This window comes from Anopheles funestus, chromosome X, assembly GCF_943734845.2.
Source record: "Anopheles funestus chromosome X, idAnoFuneDA-416_04, whole genome shotgun sequence".
Taxonomy (NCBI): domain Eukaryota; kingdom Metazoa; phylum Arthropoda; class Insecta; order Diptera; family Culicidae; genus Anopheles; species Anopheles funestus.
The window spans coordinates 6,751,935-6,772,593 of NC_064597.1; the positions used below are offsets into that span (position 1 = coordinate 6,751,935).

General features: G+C 40.5%; 3 protein-coding genes across 4 annotated transcripts; 2 read left to right on the top strand and 1 right to left on the bottom strand.

The window, feature by feature from the left end:
* Positions 1-141: 141 nt before the first annotated feature.
* Positions 142-8,302, top strand: LOC125770837 (actin-5C). 2 transcript variants are annotated; one of them, XM_049440861.1, is made up of 2 exons: positions 142-525; positions 6,386-8,302. In XM_049440861.1, the coding sequence occupies exon 2, from the start codon at positions 6,391-6,393 to the stop codon at positions 7,519-7,521; it is 1,131 nt and encodes a 376-aa protein (XP_049296818.1). In that variant the 5' UTR covers positions 142-525; positions 6,386-6,390; the 3' UTR covers positions 7,522-8,302. The 2 variants fall into 2 exon arrangements, with proteins under 2 accessions (XP_049296818.1, XP_049296808.1); XM_049440851.1 differs by lacking the exon at positions 142-525 and adding an exon at positions 4,527-4,661.
* A 1,264-nt stretch (positions 8,303-9,566) lies between these two features.
* LOC125770845 (ribonuclease P protein subunit p40-like) lies at positions 9,567-11,730 on the top strand. Its single transcript, XM_049440875.1, has 4 exons — positions 9,567-9,745; positions 9,807-9,957; positions 10,034-10,195; positions 10,373-11,730. Exons 1-4 carry the CDS (start codon positions 9,611-9,613, stop codon positions 11,032-11,034), a joined length of 1,110 nt encoding a protein of 369 aa, XP_049296832.1. The 5' UTR covers positions 9,567-9,610; the 3' UTR covers positions 11,035-11,730.
* Positions 11,731-12,630: 900 nt separating this feature from the next.
* On the bottom strand, positions 12,631-19,648 carry LOC125774728 (uncharacterized). Its single transcript, XM_049444905.1, has 8 exons — positions 18,574-19,648; positions 15,691-18,485; positions 14,196-15,611; positions 14,034-14,118; positions 13,708-13,811; positions 13,539-13,623; positions 13,099-13,471; positions 12,631-13,009 (listed from the first exon to the last, which is right to left on the bottom strand). The coding sequence occupies exons 3-8, from the start codon at positions 14,228-14,230 to the stop codon at positions 12,894-12,896; spliced, it is 798 nt and encodes a 265-aa protein (XP_049300862.1). The 5' UTR covers positions 14,231-15,611; positions 15,691-18,485; positions 18,574-19,648; the 3' UTR covers positions 12,631-12,893.
* Positions 19,649-20,659: the final 1,011 nt, after the last annotated feature.

Here is a 20,659-nt window from a genome sequence, read left to right on the forward strand (position 1 = left end):
AGCGTGTGTGTGTGTTCGCTATAGCCTCCCTTACTTCCATCGAATACCATATATGGTCAAAAACGAAGCGCTACGCGTCGCTCGCCATGCTCTCGATCGGTCGATCCAGCGCGGTTTGGGGCCGGGCTGGTGCTACTATTTAAAATCCGCCGGCTGTTCAATAATCGTACCATTTCAGTTTGTGTAGTCATACGGTCAGGACGTGCCCAGTCGCTAAACGAAGAGAGAGAGAAGAAAAAAAAAACAAAACGTAAACAAATCAACCGATATCCTTCAATCCTACGCACAACGCAACGGAACAAACAACAGAAAAAAACACACAAACTTAAAACTTACTGATAAAACAACTGGTTCTAGTGAAAAGTATACCGCGTGTGATAATTTTGCAACAGACCCGATTTTTGTCCGTGTCTTTGATTGTGGTACCCACAACAAGTGCTTTGCAAACAAAAAACAAAAAACCTGAAGTGCTCGAGTATTATTTATTTTTAAACTTAGCAGTTTTTCGTGTATAAAAAACCAAATGTAAGTAGTCTACTTTATACAACATTGGATACGGGGGAGTTTAAGTTAATTGAACGGCAAACCAAGTGGGATAAATTGTTTGTTTGAAAAGTGATATAAACCAGCTGTACGACGTGCCCTTGGAACATTGTTGTTTTGTGAACAAAAAAAAAGACTATCTCCTGCATCCAGCAAACACTAATTTGCCCACACACACAGCGCTGATAGCAAAAAAAGGACGTTTGCGAACGTTTTGTTAAAACGTGCAAAGTGTTATACGGTGTGGCAACAAACTCAACAAAACAAGCCTCTCAGCAGCAACAGCTACAAACGTCATCTACACGCCCAATCAAACCCCCAAAAAAAAATCGCCGAGATAACCTCAGCAGAACTGCTGGGTTCATGTTGTGGCATAGCAAAAAGGACTAATGCACAATGCTTTGGTTTGCAATGTTAAAGAAAAACTGCACTTGTTCTGGTGATCGGTGATAAACAGTTTGTAGAACAACGGGAGCAAAAACGTATCGAACACCACCAATCAAACTAATGCACGGAATGAACTGCTGGATAACAAACGCCCAAAAAAAAAGTTCAAGGTTTTCTGCAGTTACTTAAGCAAAGACATTAGGAACTTCCTACAATCATTCCTGGATTTGTGTGCGTGTTTGTGCGGTTAACGAAAGTTGAGAAGAAAACCAAATGTGCAATGGAGTCTGGGGAGTGATATTTACATCCTCCATGTTTGCATATCTGAGGACATATCCAACTCTAATTCACACCGGTTTATCTAGGGAAGATCTTGGGCGAAATATGGATATCAAGATATCTCGCCAAAGATGGATAACAAGAATTGTTTTTGAGGGTTTATTGACGGTTCAAGTGACTTCTCTACTCCAGAGATACTCCTCAAAACCATTTTCCAGAAGCCGGGTCAAACCGATTTTGCAATTACATAAAGACTTTCTTTGTGGATGCTGCAATGATGAGCTTCAAAGTGGCCAAAAACATGTTTTGATTGCTCGCTTTTCGTAGAAATTTGTCTCACGAAGCTCAAAACCCGTTCACCATTTTTACAGCCACCATTAGTAAGTGTATAAAATATTACACTTTCCGGTTCAATTCTTTATCAGGTAATGAGCAAGCAAAGGGAGAAGAAGAAAAAAACAAAACCCAAATTAGTGAACATATACCTTTCACGCCCGTTGGCTGACTTTCCTCGTTTTCTAAATTTTCCTTCTCCTCCCCCTCTTCAAAAAACGCATTCGTGCGTTAAAGAAGACGAAGAGAAACTTAAAACAATGCAAATCAATAGAGCGAACAGAAAACCGGCCTTTTTTCGCCCCCCCCCCCCCCCCCCTAAACCGGGGGGAATTTGTTTTCTCTTGGGCGTGCGAGCAGAAAGTGGAGGATGATACGTTTTTGCCCTAGTCCAAAACCGGCTACCGGGACCGTAGACTTAAATGCCATTAGCCGCGTGTATATTTAGTCTTTTATTTACCAAAAATAGTACACACAAAAAAACGGATTTTTTTCAATACGTTTAATGTTGTACTTTATTTATTAATTTGTTAATTAATTAATATTTTTTTATGTAAAAATGTTATCTGATTATTTTTGTAAAATATTAAAAAGAAACATTTTTAATATGAAATCACTCAATATTACAATTTTCGGTAAAACCTTCTGTCAAAAACTTCTAAGAACAACAGTAGAAGGTCCTCGAAGCTTCTTAGAACACAGTAGAAGGTTCTCGAAAGGCTCCATTCGTATCGAAATCGATGTTGCACTTTTCACTTTGCAATCGCAGCACTCTGTTTTTCCTTCATGAGGATTTACCTTTCGGGAAGAAATCCAACATTACAATCTCTTTACACCTGTGAGTAAGTCCCCGGCCGAATCAAGCGAATCAAGAACCCCACCGAGATGTTTGCGAAGGGTAAAATTGAACGAACTAGTTACGAATCACAAATTTTTCCCGAATTCACCCAAGTGGTTATAACGACCGTTATCAATATTCCGCACGAAAATGTATTAGGTAAATAGAGCCAGCCAAGATTAAGATGCTGTTCACCCGATTGCCAAAGCGCTCATACACCAAAAAAGCCGTATATTTTCCTCTCCTCATTCTGTGAAGTGCATAAAGTGTCGTAGTTCGTCGAAAAATCCTTGAGCAGTAGCGCTAGCGCTACCGCTTCGGTTTGCCTCTTGATGACATCATCATTTGGAAACGTCATCGATGCAAGATGCCGGTGCTCGGCCTTCCATATTTTGTCCCTTTTCCCGTTCTTCCCTTGTGGAACACCAGAAGTGGAAGGAAAATCTGAAATCATGATGAAAAACAAAAAATCCGTTAGCAGTAGCGCTAGCGCTACCGCTCCAATTTACCTGTTGGTGACGTCATCGTTTGGAAACGTCATCGATGTTGAGCGTCATCAGTTTGACAAGCAATCAAGAGTAGCAGAAATAACTGCAGCCTCGGCCGGAACATTATATCCTTCTTCAACATCCTTCTTATATCCTTCTTTATTCCTCTTTTACCTCTTTTATGTTATGTTACAAAGTTTCGGAGTAACGCTCACTGGCAGCGGGTAACAGCTATCCTTCCTTTACGTCCGGTTGGCTTCCGCGTATTTTGACACTATTTTATTTATTTTCTTTTTGCATATATGAAGCACAATCCCACGAATCATTCGAATCGGACGAGGTGTCTGCTAGCGTCGTGAATGTAGACAAAGTCGAAACGAACAAAGTAGAAGCGGACAACGATGAGCCGCTCGATCTTAGCTTTAAAACGTTAACCGAAGAAAACCATAATCCAGCGGGCAATTTGCAAGAAGATTTCTCGAATTTATTTCAATATTCCATTCTAACTCGCTTTAACGAAATTACGAACAGACCGAAGAATGGTCCAGGTACGGCTACGATTTATCACACACACACCGTAATGTTAAGGGCCGGGGTTTTGTCGCTATTACTTGTGAATAATTCTAAGCATTAGCTCTTGTTATTTCGCCCTTCCCTGCACTCTACGAGTCGGTGAGTACATTGGTAATTTTCAAGTTCAAAATAGCGAACTGATGCGCGTGGTAGAATTGATACTACCATAAGCGTACGTAAAAGAAAGTGGAGAGGCAGAAAAAAAACCGATGCAAGCGATAAAGTAGTGTGAATCATGGCTGCGGCCTTCCACGGAAAGATGAGCCGGGATGTACTGGTATGTGTGTGTGTGTGTGTGCAAAAGAGGTAGGAAAGTATGTGAAGGGCGACGAAGGGTTATCCGTTGCCGGCTTCTTGCAAACCACTTGGCTTGGTTAGGGAGCTTTGGTAAGCATAAAAGCGGGCGAGCATGTGAACGAGCGATAGAGAGGGAGAATGAATGCGAGAAAAAAGCAGTTTGAGAAAGAGAAAGAGTGTAGAAGGGAGAGGCGGCCATTATACCGGTCTCGTCAACGGTTTTGGCTTGGTGGCTGGAACAACGCATTTTTCAAACATACCCATATATGGTCATGTTAACGCTATTGGTCGGTTGGTTGAGAGCGAAGCGTCATTTGCGCTGAGAGGCCAGAGCAAATTCGCTATCGTGGAAGCCTAAAGCTGTGTCGGTTTTCTCGTACTTTCCGTTCAAATTTTTTTTTGTTCCAACGGCTAAACGGTTTTAAATTTACACAGAAAGATGGAATATTACACTGCACAGCAAACAAAAGAACAAATCAGAAAGGATCTTGATGGTAAATGAAACACAAAATGCGTTTATATATTAAGTTGTAGCAAGCTTAGTGCAGTGCACACCAGCTTTTATTGAATTTTACCAGCCATGGTAGTGTATCGCCAGCAACACTTTTATAAACGAACAACGCCGATGATTAAACGGAGCGAAGCATTGCAAGAATGGAAATCATGAGAGCGAGAGCGCGTTTTCAATAGATTTTATAAAATACTCGCTCTCTCTCTCCCATTCTCTCCTTCTCTCATATGCCGCATCAGACCCTGAGTCGATGCGTCAGCCGAGCCAAATATGAAAGCTCCTCTTGACGCGTGGACATTCTGTGCCTAGACGTCAACCAGTACGGTAACCGGCTTGCTGCAGTGAACTGTGCTCAGTGTTCTCAACTAGTAGTGAATTTTTTTTGGTGTTTGTGAAGAACATAAGAAAAAAGGTACCTTGTTCAACAGAAAGCCTTTTTTTTATTTAGTTGAATTGGTTGAATTTTTATAGTGGAAATTTAAGCTGTTAGCGAAATTTGTTCGTACCAATAGTAGAGCAGACTGCAGCTTCCTGCAATACTGTGTTCTATATTCTAGCAGGGCAGCCATTTTCTATCTTCTGTGCAAAATTTTATCACGATTAACAGTGGTGGTACAAAGCTGAGCTGTTGAAATATGGGAGTCCATTTTCATACAGAGCGCTTTTTCGCGTCTGCTACGGACACCAAGCGTCGTGTGGGAATTTCAATCAGAACTATCCGTTCTACGGGACGCCCAAAATATTCATCTATCAATCAATCTATCAATTCGGAAACGGAGGAAAAATTAAAATAACGCTTTTTCGCCGACAGTGCGGCTACCACCACCACCACCAGTCCATTTCCTTTTTTTTCGGGAAATGGCTACTTCTGCACTGCATGCCTGTGTGTGTGTATGAGAGAGCGAGAGAGTGTGTATGGTGTGTCTGTGAGAGCCTGAAGGGTGGTGCACATTAAGTATAAGAGTCGATATGTCCAACCCGGGGGACCGGCGAGGACAGGCGTGGGCCCACAACCCTACTGTTCAACCGTAAGAGCCGTCGAGTTTTTTTTACACGCCTTACCAAGTTTCACCGGTTCCCGTTGCCATATGTGGGCTGGCAAAGGCATGGGTCTTACAGGAATGTAGTAGGTGGATCGTTGTAAGGTTAGATTTTAATGGTAGAAATCCGTTTTATCTTACTCTGTCGGCTAGGAGAACTCCTAGATCCAGTCAATTTACTCGAGCCCTATGCTTGTGTGTTTTTTTTTGTTGCCAGAGCGCGTGAATCATACCAGGGCGTTGTCCATTCTATTAAGGAGAGAGAATTGCTGTTAGGTTTGCGGGGAGGACAGACGGCATGAAGATGCTTCTTTAACATATAAGCTTTATATCTGAGAGGAGTTGTATTAATTTTAAACGTGATCGTCTCCTAAAATATTTTTATCTTTTTGAATACGTTCGACGCGTTCCTCGTTTGTATGTAAATCAAAAGATTTCAACGAGACGTTTTCTTCTTGTTACACAGTTTCGTTTTCACTAAAGTACGATTTTGTCACTTTTGTATGATTAATCTTTTTGGTCACGTTTAGATTGTATTAGCTTTGCAGTTGGTTAATTATTGTAACGTCTTCAATGAGTTAGTTATCGCAACTAATCGAAGTTAAAATTAAGCTGCTTTGCCGTGGCCCTATCATGGACATTCACAAGTAAGGGAAGAAGCAATATGACATGAAAGATGTTAATTGCCATACCATGTGATAATTAGAGAAATCATGCTTTCTAGCTGAGAGATGGGAGTCGATGGGATATATGATAAACGGCGCCGGTCCACACGACAGAACCGTGGATCAAATCCCATCCGAACCGTCCCTCCGTAGCAAGGACTGACTATGCAGCTACGTGGTAAAAAGTCTCGTGAGCCAGACATGGCCGACATGATCTCAGAGGTCGTTACGCCAAGAAGAAGAAGATGCGTTCTAGCTTAAAAAAACTATCGAATTTCCCTAGATGTAACGGAGATAATGACACGAAGGCGTATGTTACCTCCGTACATACATATTGGAAAATTTTTGTACAAAAAATAATGTATCAGTAATAAAAGAATTTCGTGAGTCGAACGGGTCTTATGTATTTTGTATTTCTTTTCCATTTACAGCCATCATGTGCGACGAAGAGGTTGCTGCCCTGGTTGTGGACAATGGATCCGGTATGTGCAAGGCCGGTTTCGCTGGGGATGATGCACCACGTGCCGTCTTCCCGTCGATCGTGGGACGCCCCCGTCATCAGGGCGTCATGGTCGGAATGGGCCAGAAAGATTCGTACGTTGGCGACGAGGCCCAGAGCAAACGTGGTATTCTGACTTTGAAATACCCGATTGAGCACGGTATCGTCACCAACTGGGACGATATGGAGAAAATCTGGCACCACACGTTCTACAACGAGCTGCGTGTGGCTCCCGAGGAACACCCGGTGCTGCTGACGGAGGCACCATTAAACCCAAAAGCCAATCGCGAGAAGATGACTCAGATTATGTTCGAAACATTCAACACGCCCGCGATGTACGTCGCCATCCAGGCCGTACTGTCACTGTATGCATCCGGTCGTACGACGGGTATTGTGTTGGATTCCGGTGATGGCGTCTCGCACACGGTCCCGATTTATGAAGGATACGCACTGCCCCACGCCATTTTGCGTCTCGATCTGGCTGGCCGTGATTTGACCGATTACTTGATGAAGATCCTTACGGAGCGCGGCTATTCTTTCACCACCACAGCCGAACGTGAAATCGTTCGCGACATCAAGGAGAAGCTGTGCTACGTCGCGTTGGACTTCGAGCAGGAGATGGCCACGGCTGCATCTTCCAGTTCCTTGGAAAAGAGTTACGAGTTGCCCGATGGACAGGTCATCACCATCGGTAATGAACGATTCCGTTGCCCAGAGGCTCTATTCCAGCCCTCGTTCCTGGGTATGGAGGCATGCGGAATTCACGAAACCACTTACAACTCGATCATGAAGTGCGATGTGGACATCCGTAAGGATCTGTATGCAAACACGGTCTTGTCCGGTGGTACCACCATGTACCCGGGTATTGCTGACCGCATGCAAAAGGAAATTACGGCACTGGCACCATCTACAATGAAGATTAAGATCATTGCTCCTCCGGAGCGCAAATACTCTGTGTGGATCGGTGGATCCATCCTTGCGTCGCTCTCCACATTCCAACAGATGTGGATCTCGAAGCAGGAGTATGATGAATCCGGTCCATCCATCGTGCACCGAAAGTGCTTCTAAGCACCGCGGTTTGGCACTGTTCCCGGCCCCGCATCGTTACCGCCGTCGAGCTTAGCTGCAATCGGATTTCCGACCGTTGGATCACCATCACCAACAGCAGTGGAAGCAGATAAACACCATCAATTTTTGCTGCGCCTGCGGTAGCGACATTTTTTTTTTCACTAAAAATACGTTATACATTCACAGCATTTTTACAGCTTTATGTATGTTTCACTAATATTCAGTTAGGGACGCGACACTATCACCCCATCACTTCCAGCAACAGAAAAGAGAAACGGAAAAGAGAGAGACATATGATAGGAAAGAGAGCGTAATAGGATTTTTTTTTTGATAGCCACACCTGCCACGCTCCCAGGCACATAACATCGTTCCGCCACGCCATCTCATTCCCGCGACTGTTCGATGCATAATTCGTCCAGTCCTGCATCTGGCGTTCGATTACAATCAGGACGAATAACGTACTCGGCTACATCTGCGCAACTGTAGGCATTGGCTTGAGTATAGGAATGTACTGGGTGGTAATACAACTAGGAACAAAGGGTTATGAAAAATTTAAGTGAGACAGTCCTGTGGACAGCCGCAATAACATGCAGTATCTCTTTCTATTTCCTTTTCGATCTCGTGACTGCTGCGTAAGCTGGCTCTAGCTCTCGGGTGCTTTCAAGAATATTGTTTGTATCAAGAGCCAATAAATTTTGAGTCGTACGAATAATGGAAGAATACACCTACCTATTATAAAGAAAAACAAATTCGAAATCAATTATTTATTTCCGTTAGTAAATGTTGTATCATTGTTAATTTGTTGCCGTGTCTGAATAAGTTGAGAAAAATCAAATCAACGTGGTATGATGTAAATAATATGTTGTAAATGTGAATATGTGCAGTCAGCCGGAAAAGAAGATGGCAAAGCGCTTTATGCTTCACTAAATAATTAACTACGCGTTTGTGGTTTGAAATAGCATGAGTTGGTAGCTGTTGGTCTTGAATACACTTTTGTCCTTAAGTATGATTTATGGGAAATGTAAAGGACAGATGAATCACGTAATCGTGTATGTCTTACGTTAACTAATCACAAAGGCAATTTATCGATTCATTAGCACAATGACTATCTCTTGGCGCTCCCAGCTCTTATCCTAGATTTTATAGAAATATCGATTCAATTTACTCTCCAATTACAAACGATTACTGGCATCAATTAGGTATGTTTCCGTTTTTTTTTAAACGTATTCATATCTCTTGAGTATAAAACAAACAGTCTTGTATGCTTATCTCTTATAAGTTAGCATACATTCATACCAATAGCGAGTTAGAATTCTCGCGTTGTGGATATACGAACGTTCGCTATTAAGCATGAAGGAACGAAGAATTACCACATGAAGAACGATGGTTTTACAACTATTTTAACTCTGTGTGATGCATATATACAAACATACAATGCAAGAAAGGAAAATTTATGAAAAATACGTTTTATGTTAATTCACTCAACCGAGCAAAAATGTTCATAGGCTCATGGCTTGATGGCGGATAGTTTCTTGTTGAAATATTCTAGGTGATCAGTACTAACAATATCCACTTCGAGCGACTTATCTTCTTTAGATAATCTCATAACAAATGGGATACACTTTGTTGATAGTGCAGGCATTGTTAAATTGTTGGGGTTATTTGGTAAAATATCGCGTTCGCGCTAATTAAAACCTTGCACCAATTTTTTAAAAAAATAGCCAGTTCAAATAATGCCGCTCTAAAAATGTAAAGTTTTAAATAATGCAAAAGTATCCAACAATAGTAAAATGAAATTGTTTTGGAACAGGATAAACAGGAAACAAATTGGTAAAGATTTTTCAACGAGCACGTTGAAGCCAATTTAAAATAAAACAATAGAAATGTTTAAGCTTTCGAGCATACTATATAAACCTACCCAAACTTCAAGCCATGTTGAACAGGGCAGAAGGGCCGAAGGGAATTATTTGACGTACACCGTGTTTTGGTACATTACCGGCTGCCGATACAAATAACCTAACAGCACCGGCATATGGCATAGATACAACCATTTATCTCTTGAGACACTGTTGACTTTCGGCGAGAAAAAATGTTGTGCCCGGAACTGTGGAAGTTTCCTACTCCTAACTATACGGTCGAACGAATCGTGAGTCCCAGCTGGAACAAGATGAAAAACATGGGCAAAATGCGGAAGGAGTTGGAAACATATCCACTGAAGCGCATGGTAGGTTGGATTGAACGTACTGTGTCTGCTATTTATTCTAATTGCCCTACCACACATTAAGGTTTCAGTTGTGATCCCTGCCAATGAACCGCAATGTTTGGTTGGATTGGAAGCCGATTTTTCTGTTGATAGTTGCACGCTTTACCGTGTCCGCCAGTTTCCCGTAATGGAGTTGCTGAAAAAGGAATTTATTGATGCATTTATTAAGCGTGGTAAGTTCTACCGCACGTTGTAAGGATTATGTTCTGCTGTTCGTTGTATTTAACTCTTTCCACGATTATCTTTAAGGCACCCTTTATGCGGTTAGCACAAATGCGAAAATCGAATGTGAAGATTGTGCTGCAATTACGCCTTCTGGTGAATTGATTATGAGCTTACACCGTGAAACGAAACAGAAGTTACAGGGCAGTTTTCACACCAATGTACAGTCGCGCAATGGAGAAAAATGCGGTAAGATAATTTTTGCTTTTGAAGTGCGATAAGCAGCAGGATGGGTAGAAGAGGAATTTCCTTTAACTTAATCTCATTTGCATCCTACCTATTACCTTCATAGGCCTAACATCGTTGTTCCATGATTTGTATGTAAACTAATTTTGTTTCCTTTTTTCTATTTTTATCTCACCAAAGTCATCAAAATCGATTTAAAATCAGAAAATGCAAGAGAACAATTAAAAGAAGCAATGATTACATTCGACATAACGTTACGTTGGGTTCCACCGGACAACAATTACACCAATGCCAACACCGGTATGGGTGGTAAAGTATGTGGTAGCTCGATTGCAAAATATTTGCGCGATATTCGCAAACTGAACGTTGAGAATGTGGCTGCTGGCTGTAAAAAGGTGATGCGGTATAACGAACCGATTCCAGCGATGAAAGTGAACAATCTTTCCTCGGATGAGACTGGCGAAACAACGTCCACAAACGATGAATTACTGGAGTACATTGGTATGCTGGCGCTGGATTGTACTACAATGCCCATTGAATATGTTAGTAGCTACATGGTAGATGAACCGCAACAGACACATGATACCGTATCGACCTTTCACCGCGATGGGCTCATAACGGCGGACGAGATTGAACGCAGCATTATGCGTTTAGTGGACTTAGCGGAAGAATGTCATAATATTCCATGGGTAGGATTGCATGTTCAAGGCTTTTCTAATGTACCTTTAAATATAGCGAGTCAAGGTGAAAATGGCATTTATTGGGACTACGATAGTGCGTACACAATCGTAATTACGAAACAGAATCTTTTGTGGAGTAAAACTTTCGGAACAGGATGGTAAATAGTTACATATAAGCTTCTTAAAAGTTTCAGTACATGTGTCTTAATACAGTGGAAAAATGCGACAAAACTTTTACTGTTAAATTTAGAAACGAATGGTAGGGGAATCGTTTTATGATGTATCAGGATCATCAAGCGCAGGATGTATAGGATGTTTTTTGGCGAATTACTTTCAATCTTACGTTTTATAACTAGCATCAAACTATTTACATGTAAGATATTTGAATTGAGTAAGCTTTAAACAATAAAAAACAATCTTTAAACAAATAAAAAAAGACTTTGCTAACTTCTCTCGCTACGATGCAGCTGCGCACACGCATCTAGGTTCGTGTACGAATTCCGAATGATAATTGCGCGCTCACCCGATCCTACGGTCGGCGCCCCTTCGGTCGCTCACGCACTTCGTAACACGCACACATCTGCCTATGGCCAATTCCTGTCATAGCTGAGTGACTGTCAGGGCGTAGTTCATCAGGTCGGACCAGAATGGTGCTATCTCTTCAACAATGCTTTCTCCAGTTCCAGTGTCCTTTGTAATAAAGCAGTTAAAAAAGGTTTTGAAAACTTTTTTATATTAAGTATCTATGCCACAAGAGTGGAGAACTACGTTCGTTTTAACTTCGAGCCTTTTCATGGTGAATCGCAACCTGAAACGATCTTATTTTGTGTAAAAGAAAAAACACCTTAAGTTCCAGATTGCTATTCTTATCTTATTTATAGTGAAGACTTGCTCTCATATTTTTTCGTAAACTGTCTGGCACTTATTATTAGACGAAAGCGTTGACTCCTGGAGGCATACTGAATCAGTTGCTATTCTTGCTTTTTGCGTTCCAAAAACCAACAAATCATGATTCGGATATTCTGTAAAAAAGGATAATGTGTATCTGTGTTCTGTTGTCAGTGTATGTAGCAATACTACCCTGATGTGGGTATGGATCCGAAGCCTCTTGAAGGATAATATAGGTACTCCATACCCTGCTCCGACTCAATACGTCCACGTCGTCGACAGAATGGTAACATATCTCTCCAGATATCTGAGCTTGGATATACGGGGAAACCCAACCCCTTGGGAAGATGGGCTAAGTGGCTAAATTGATCGGAGGGGGACAGCCAGAGTCTGTTCTCCATGTTAGAGGCGGATGAATGTGCCTTCTGTCGTGGCATTCCACGAGACTTTAAACAGCTAGGTCCTACAACGATACAGGGGGTTGGGGGAGAGGCCTTGCAAGCCACCTCCAATACAACTGCAACGGAAAGTAACCAACATCTTTAAAAACGGATTGGCAACCAGGCCATGTCTACGCGACGTGCTCGACCGTGAGCAGGCCAGTAAAGAAGAAGTATCTGTGAAAACAGTGATCCGGTTAACCGCATTCCATACGATGGAAGGATACGGACAATAGCCTAGGTTGTCTCTTGAAGCCATTCTTCCTGGCACTTTGGTGGACACATTTACTTCGGAGTTTGCGTGAAGATAGTCACACACCTGTGTTTGTTAGACACCTAGTTTTTCCAACAGAATTGTTTCCAGCATCATTTGAGGATTGGAAGGATATTTTAAGGAAACTTACCTGAATTTCTGATTCACTATCTCCAATGACGAATTGATCGCAAAAATGTTTATGTGAATTGTGTGAATCTGTTGACCACAGTTCACGGTAACAAGCGGATTCAGGTCGATCCGCGGGTCGACCGTACACAACGACATGAAACGACTATTAGCAGTACACAATAAGAACACCACGCAATATGGTCATCGCCTTACTGGCGCATTATGAATTCTTTATAGCAATATGAAGCATGTAACATGTGGAAGTTGAAAATTCATGGAAGTTAGAAATAGATCTTGTTAAATTAGATCTAAATGATTATCATGCGCATTTCGTTGTTAGCCGTATAAATTTTGGCATGTATGATCTTACCGAACAACAGATGTTCTTTGTCAGAGGAATAATACATTCCCAGCACTTCGGGGTCTAGAAATAGTAGCAAAATGAAAAAAAAGAAAAGAAACGAAATATTTTATCCATCCAATAACAACGGCATGCTACGATTATAGACTTACTGTCAACAACAATATTCATGACGAACATTTTTCGGCTCAGCTTCGGAGGGTAGCGGCGACAATCGTAGGCCGTTTCTAACTCATGGTAAGCACCAAGATCGAGCATAATGTACCGCTCCTTTCCGTTCTCTTCCATTAGCAGCGCACGACCCCACAGACCATAAAATTGTACTAGACACGCTTCCATTTTTTCTGTGGGCTTATATGGGCAAACGTCCATCATTCCATACTGGTCGGCTTCGTCCACTATTTTGTAATATTCGTCACTGTCGTATTCCAGCACAACATAGAGGATGTTGTGACTAGTGAAATGTACTGTATTGATAATCACTAGTCTAACCTCTTCCTTAGGTTTCATATCAGGAGGATAGAACTGGAAATGGAACATTCCAATATAATTAATGTATTTTTGTTAAAAAAAACAACAAACTTTTACTTACATCATCATAGGTTAACTTAAATTTGGATCCTGTTGCTTTGGCCCGTGCTTGCAATGATAGACCTTCAAGTTGTTCGCTTATAGCACTATAAGTAAGTTTAGCACAAAATCTATTTGTTAATTTCATTCTACAATGTAAATCATTGTTACATGCTTGCTACTATGTTTACCTCAGATATTGCGACAAGATAGAAATTAATTCGACTTCATTACATTCCGCTAAATTCGGGCAGCCTTGTAGAGCATTTCCGTCTGAGTCTTTCGTTTCCAGTGGCTGTAATAACACGAAAAATAGAGCCATCACACATAGAGTATTGCACGGCACCTCATTACAACACCCGATTCTTGGAAACACCATCGATAGCTTGCATGCGTTGTACTGAATTTTCATGTAAAATGTTACACATCAAATTACCTTTCATTAAACTACATCAACATGCAAGTATGATGCTGTTTGCCGGCACTACATATTAGCAAGATCGACATGTTAACTTACCTTCGGCTTCTTCGGCTTTTCCTTGGATTTCTTTTCCTCAGCAGTGGCGCCAACTTTCCGGTTAGGCTGTGCATGTTCCGCATCGCTGTAAGCAGAAATGCTTGATTAGGTTCAGGAGGCTTGATTCCGGAATCCTAACAAAAGTACATTCCCGTTGCTTACTTTGCAGATGTTTTGGGTTTGTTTGAATCCTCCATGATGATTTCAGTCCAGCACAGTTTCACAACCACTTTGCGGGGACGATTTTTCGCTGCAACTTCAATGCTCCGGTAAACTTAGCACGTCGACTGCACGTTCTACTTTGAAACAAACGTCTCCTTTCTGCGTTCCCAAATAGCGTACCCAGTTGACATTGAAGCAAGCAAGGAATCAAACTTTTTTTAAACGCTTCCAATCGAGCACTAAAGACACCTACAGTCGGGGAAAAGTGTTGAATAAATTGATTTTCACGTATTTTTACGCAATGGCTCTTTCCCGGCGATCTACAGTAAATATAATTCTATATTTCTGCTCGCGAAAAAACCATCCTTCTACGCACACCTCATATCTATTCACCTTGGTTTATATAGCGTGCTGTCAACTTGCTGGCGGTACCGCATCCGGGCGTCTGAATCTTTTTCCGGTCCTATCTTTAATACTGCCTGTTTCACCTAAAATTTAGCATGCATTCATACTACATATTTATCTATTATCTACATATTTATCATATAAAATTTTCTCCCGCATCATACTACATATCCCGCTCAACCTGTTGCTTCTTCCCTTCTCCTTTCGTTCCTTTTTGTTTGTTCGAGGTGCTTCTTTCCTTCACCTAGTTCGCTGGTGGGAGGGGGTTTGCATTTGATGACGTAGTTTCCGTATCCGCTAAACCGGCTAAAGAGTTAAATTTTGATAACTCCAGAAGGAGCGGTCTTATTTGTGCACAAATTTTAAAAAAATAGGCCAAGATAGAAAGGCTTATACTTCCTTCCGAAAGATTACGATAAAGTACTTCAGGCCGTTTGAAAAATCCAATAAGCAGATTAAGATCTTTTGGTGTTACATTTATTTTATATTATTAATATAGATTCATATATTAGATGCATATATTAGATGTGTCATATACATAATGGCATATTTGCACTTGTTATTTTGCATTTGCATATTTGCATTTGTTGGTGTTAAATATGAATGATACAATGATCATCTATGGACGATTGGATAAGGAACGGTGCTGTTGAGGTTGTCGACTGATGGTGTTCAGGTTGAAAACGGCTTAATATCTTCCTCGTGACAATGTCGTTTTACGCTACACATTTCCAGACCCAGCTCAGCCGAGCGCTTTCGTTTAATTCGTCTAGCGGCATTAAGGCGATTGGCTCCGACGATGTTGGGGAGTTTCGTCTGGGCCTTGTTACGTTTTGGTCGTTTGGGTTTCTTCTTCCGTTCCAGTTGTAGCGGATGCGCGAAAAGTGGTATACCGTTCAATGCGTTGACTGCATATTCCACACTACCAGCATCCTGGAACGTAACGAAGGCGTAACGATACTGTGGTCCATTTGCACTGTTCCGGAAGGTTACACTTTGCACGGGGCCGGCCTGTCGATAAAACAAAAGCGTTGTCAACTGTTTTGTATGCATGTGTAAATCGAAAACGGTAAACAGGACGATGCATTACCTGTTCGAAAAATTCGTACAGTATTTCGCTATAAACTTGTGCACTCAAATTGCCCACCCAAAGGGTTCTGTCGGCGTTGCTCATGATTGGGACGATTTTGAAATGTACAACGATTGACCGCCAAGGCACAACTGCTCAATCGCGCTGAAAAAAAAGCAAAGGAACGCCATTGGTCCAGCTGTTTCAAATGTCAGTGTCAAAAGGGCGATTTGACATATGCGAACAAGCCATCTCGCTTTGGCATGTATGATCGTTAGGGAAGGAAATAGAGTCCTTATTTTTATGTATAAACGAAATTGCACGGAGATTTGATATACGCGCAAATGCTAGTTACGCTCAATTCTAGTAATTCTGTGATCTGTATTTCTGTAGTTTGCTATAATGCATACCTGTATTATCACAGCAAAGATTAACAAATCGTATGGGGAACTGTCAATGTTATGTTTTGCAAAACTGCGCCAAACTAAATTGTTTGTTTGCTCAAAAATTAGTCTGCACAAAGATGTTAGCACACATAATTTTATTAGCTTGGTTTCGCTTTACGCCAATTATGCAAACGTTTCATTTTTCACAGCCCTTTGTGTTACGAGAAATTGGTTTGACAATTTTTGGTTTGTTTGACAGATTTTTTTCATAGGTAAGCTTTTGCCAGTCAGTAACTGTCTGCAGAATGCATAACGAAAGGCGCAAACAATTGTGGGGACAGAAAAAAACAAACAGGATCCTACAGGTAATGAATGTCACGGCAGATAACGACCCAACAGACGAAACATAGATGAACATGTTCAATTACCATTGGGAAGAATGTGAAGAATTAGCGGAAATGATGAGATATTCTTTTTTTTTTATTCACACGATACATCTACGAGTTATACTCGAAGAACTGGAAGTGGAATCTTGAGAGGCGAAGAGACTCAAAACCTCTATTAATAAATGAAAAAAATTCTACGAAGTTGCAACCTAGCATTAAATGATATTTCCGTGGATAGTTTGCAACTAATTGCGATGCACATTACAATAAATGCAGCAACTGTGTACTCACGCAAGTGTTCCAAGTGGGGTCGGTTTTTTCCCATTCACCACAGCCATGGTTTGCCCAACTGCATATCTTGCGCATTCTCAATGCAATATGTGCATGTACTTCTAGGCACAAAGCAACGTTTCCACGCCCACTTTTTACCGTGAATAACCACGCCCATTTATGCAAGAAAAAGAAGGCACGATAAAGGCAAATGAAAGAAAGAGAAAACTAGAAGTTGTATGAAGAATTGAAATTACTGCAAGACCGGATGGGGTGACTCACAATGTGCGGGAAAAAGCCAACCATGTGCTCCACAGTCACGGCCCTGCTCACTTGCGGCTATACACGTTTTTTTACGTGCATTAGTCATTGCAGTTGTCAATTGTTTAATGGTTTTACATTCGGCCAGCCAAGAGTTTTTTTTTATTCTGAGACGACCGAAGAGGAAATGATGTTTAAAAATATAATATTTCAATACAGCGGCTAATATTAGATTCAAAATAAGAGAATCTTGCAGTAAAATCTTATCAAACGCAAAAAAGTTAAAAAAAAGCAAACAATAAACCAATTTTGTTTTTATATTATCAGGAACAGCAAGTTTATTCAACCAATTTCCTTCGGCGATCCCTGAGGACCAAATTGTTTTTAAATGATTTTATCAACACTATTATATATTATTGTAAATTTTGTAAGAAAATAAAATCTGTTCAACGTTCTTAACTTTACTGGGATCGCTGCCTAATTTTGTGATCAATTCTATTCTGCTTTGTTATTAAGTTATTCTGATCTTTTTTTTGCTTTAACAATATTTGAATAAAACGTTTTTCCCCCTACATAACGCCAAACTAATTTTGTTTCATTTGTTTTGATCGATTTTTATAATGATAACTTCTGGAACTTTCCTGCACTGATTTGTTTTGGATTACTTCTTTGTTGGTTATTCCTGAACGATTGTATTTCTTCTTTTACATTACACTATATAATTTGTGCATAAGTCTTGTTGCCTTCTTCATAGTCTCTGTTTTGCAATGGCTGTCTTCTTGTCTTATCTTGTCAACAAGATAAAAATATTATAGCCTGGATCTTTTAGAACATTTTTTTTAAACAGCTGTAAATAGTTTTGATGAAAGTACCTCATTTTCATATTCTTCCAATTTAGTTCTTCAATTTCAAAATTTTCAAAAGATTTAAAAAAAAACGACATCAATTCAACTTTATCAAACTGTCAAAAGTTATAAGGCTAGCCATATGCAATCTGCTACAACTGATGAATTAATATGTAATAATACTAATATTTTATACAATAAACTTAACTAAAGTATTGCAGATTTCAACATGAATTTAAACATTTTCGATTTAGGAACTTGTTTTTTTATAATGAACTAAAGGAACTTTAACAAAAATTTTAACAATATTTTCTAAGTGAGGCAAAAACTGATTTTTGACCGAAATCTTAACAATTTAATATTACCGAAAACTTCCTAAACGATTATCTGCTTCCTTACAAAAAATAACACGTCGATGATTAGCTCGGTGAGTTGTAGATCGTACATCGTAGAGAAAGGGTTGAACTCGGAACTGTTACATCTGTGGATGGAAACCTCCTCGAAATGTGCAAAACGTGTCACATGTTGTTGTGGTTGGTCTGTCATAGAGCACTTGTGCATTGCCTCTAATGTTCTTGTTTGTCCGGAAGTACCGCAATAGACATCGCTGCGATCACAATGCGTTCGTTACAGCATATGCCCTTTTTGTCGTTGCTGTTTTATTGTTGCTATCGAAAAAAAGAAATATAATTAGATACCTTAGTCATCTGCTCAACTGTATGCGGTGCAATATTTTGTTTCTTGATCTCTCCGTACCTTGAAACATCCGGTACGTTCAGCTCATAAATAGATATCATAAAACCAAGTTCAATATGGCAATATCACACGTAGAACGAATTAGAACGAGACGCTTAGTTGGTTTTGTGCACATAACGTTATTGCCAGATGGATAATTATTCGCTGCAGGTCGTAGGTCGAAAGATTAGCCACATTGCTGAATTCAATTTAGTCAATCTCCAAGAAATACAGTCAAATGTTCTTCGTCACATTTTTACATTTCGAAAGGCTCCACTTTTTGTCGACTTCCCACCACCCAACACCTCCTCTGATTCAAAATTATTTTTGCGTTCTTTTTATCTATTTGGGCCACCCGTGCAGCATCCGCAACAACGCTGACTTTGGGCACATTCGGCCTGTGCATAATGTACCACTATGTGGGTATACACCAGCAGACATTCGTAGTCCTCTGTAACGTTCGTGTCTTTGAACGATTCGTTGAGCAACTGGGTGGACAAGTTGATGAAGAAACGCTTCCTCGATGTGGGAAGGTTCGAATCGTCCACAATTCTCCAAATTAGTTTCACCAACCAATGGATCCCGCTTCGTATGATATAGAACAGTTCATCACCCATGGTTCGATTGATGGAGTCGATCTTTTCTTTTTCGCCGGTAATTGTTCACGTACTATTTGATCGATGCGTTCAAATTGTCTGTTATTTGCTGTTATTGTAGCGATTTGCGTACGATTCCCTTTTGAAAGCTTTACACTGCTTGCACTCAGAAGACTGCGCTTGTACTTAGAAGACTGCTTGCACTTAGAAGAATGGTTTGCACTTAGACGACTGCTTGCAACAAGTACGACTGTTCGCTTTGACGTTGAGATTGTAACTAAACGTAGCTGCGAGTCGCTTGTCGGCTTGGATTAGGTGGCGAACGCACAGTGGGAAGTTTTGCGCAAATGGATGGATAAAATATTGTTCCTTTTTTCGTCTAAAGTCTGAAATAAGGACCCCCCCTCTCACGGTCACTCACCTGAGTTACTATTTTTCGTGCAGGGTGGTTCGCAATCGTAATTGTGACGGTTGCTTGTTTTTTTTTTTGTATTTTCGAGGCACAGACATCTGAGGGCATGGCCGTCCAAACAGAAAATGTAGCCATTGGTGCCATCTATCGACCACAGGTTAAAGATTGGCGATCCGTTGGATACCGACCGAGTTATAGGCAAAATTTGGTGCAAAAATGAGGAAAATTTTACATTTTCTCAAACAGGGTAAGGAATTTGGTTCCTCGAATAACTTCTGGCACAGACATCTGAGGGCATGGCCGTCCAAGAAGAAAATGTAGCCATTGGTGCCATCTATCGACCACAGGTTAAAGATTGGCGATCCGTTGGATACCGACCGAGTTATAGGCAAAATTTGGTGCAAAAATGAGGAAAATTTTCCATTTTCTCAAACAGGGTAAGGAATTTGGTTCCTCCAATAACTTCTGGCACAGACATCTGAGGGCATGGCCGTCCAAGAAGAAAATGTAGCTATTGGTGCCATCTATCGACCACAGGTTAAAGATTGGCGATCCGTTGGATACCGACCGAGTTATAGGCAAAATTTGGTGCAAAAATGAGGAAAATTTTCCATTTTCTCAAACAGGGTAAGGAATTTGGTTCCTCGAATAACTTCTGGCACAGACATCTGAGGGCATGGCCGTCCAAGAAGAAAATGTAGCTATTGGTGCCATCTATCGACCACAGGTTAAAGATTGGCGATTCGTTGGATACCGACCGAGTTATAGGCAAAACTTGGTGCAAAAATGAGAAAAATTTTCATTTTTTTTTTAATTTTTTGATTTTTTTTATTATTTTCCACTCTTTTTTTTATTTCAAGCATTATTAGAGTGAAAAGAAACTCATAGCAACCCATTGGTATTAAAATAAAACAATTTATTTTTTTTTGCAAAATTTCCCAAAAAAATCGTAAGGGGTACCCCTTATGAAATTTTCGAGTGAAAAATTTTTTTGAAATTTTTTTCTGATTTTTTATTCTTTTTTTAATTTAAAGCACTATTTAAGTGAAAAGAAACTTATTGCAACAAATTCCCATCAAAATATATCACATTTAAAATT

Bases quoted from the DNA above. Each gene is read 5' to 3' on its own strand.
- LOC125774728 (XM_049444905.1), bottom strand. From the start codon at position 14,230: ATGGAGGATTCAAACAAACCCAAAACATCTGCAAA. The intron at 13,472-13,538 runs GTAAGTAAAAGT...TTCCATTTCCAG, and splicing joins TTAAGTTAACCTATGATGAT to TTCTATCCTCCTGATATGAA. The intron at 13,010-13,098 runs GTAAGTCTATAA...TACTATTTCTAG, and splicing joins CATGAATATTGTTGTTGACA to ACCCCGAAGTGCTGGGAATG.
- LOC125770845 (XM_049440875.1), top strand. From the start codon at position 9,611: ATGTTGTGCCCGGAACTGTGGAAGTTTCCTACTCCTAACTATACGGTC. The intron at 9,746-9,806 runs GTAGGTTGGATT...CCACACATTAAG, and splicing joins CATATCCACTGAAGCGCATG to GTTTCAGTTGTGATCCCTGC. The intron at 9,958-10,033 runs GTAAGTTCTACC...ATTATCTTTAAG, and splicing joins TGATGCATTTATTAAGCGTG to GCACCCTTTATGCGGTTAGC.
- LOC125770837 (XM_049440861.1), top strand. From the start codon at position 6,391: ATGTGCGACGAAGAGGTTGCTGCCCTGGTTGTGGACAATGGATCCGGT.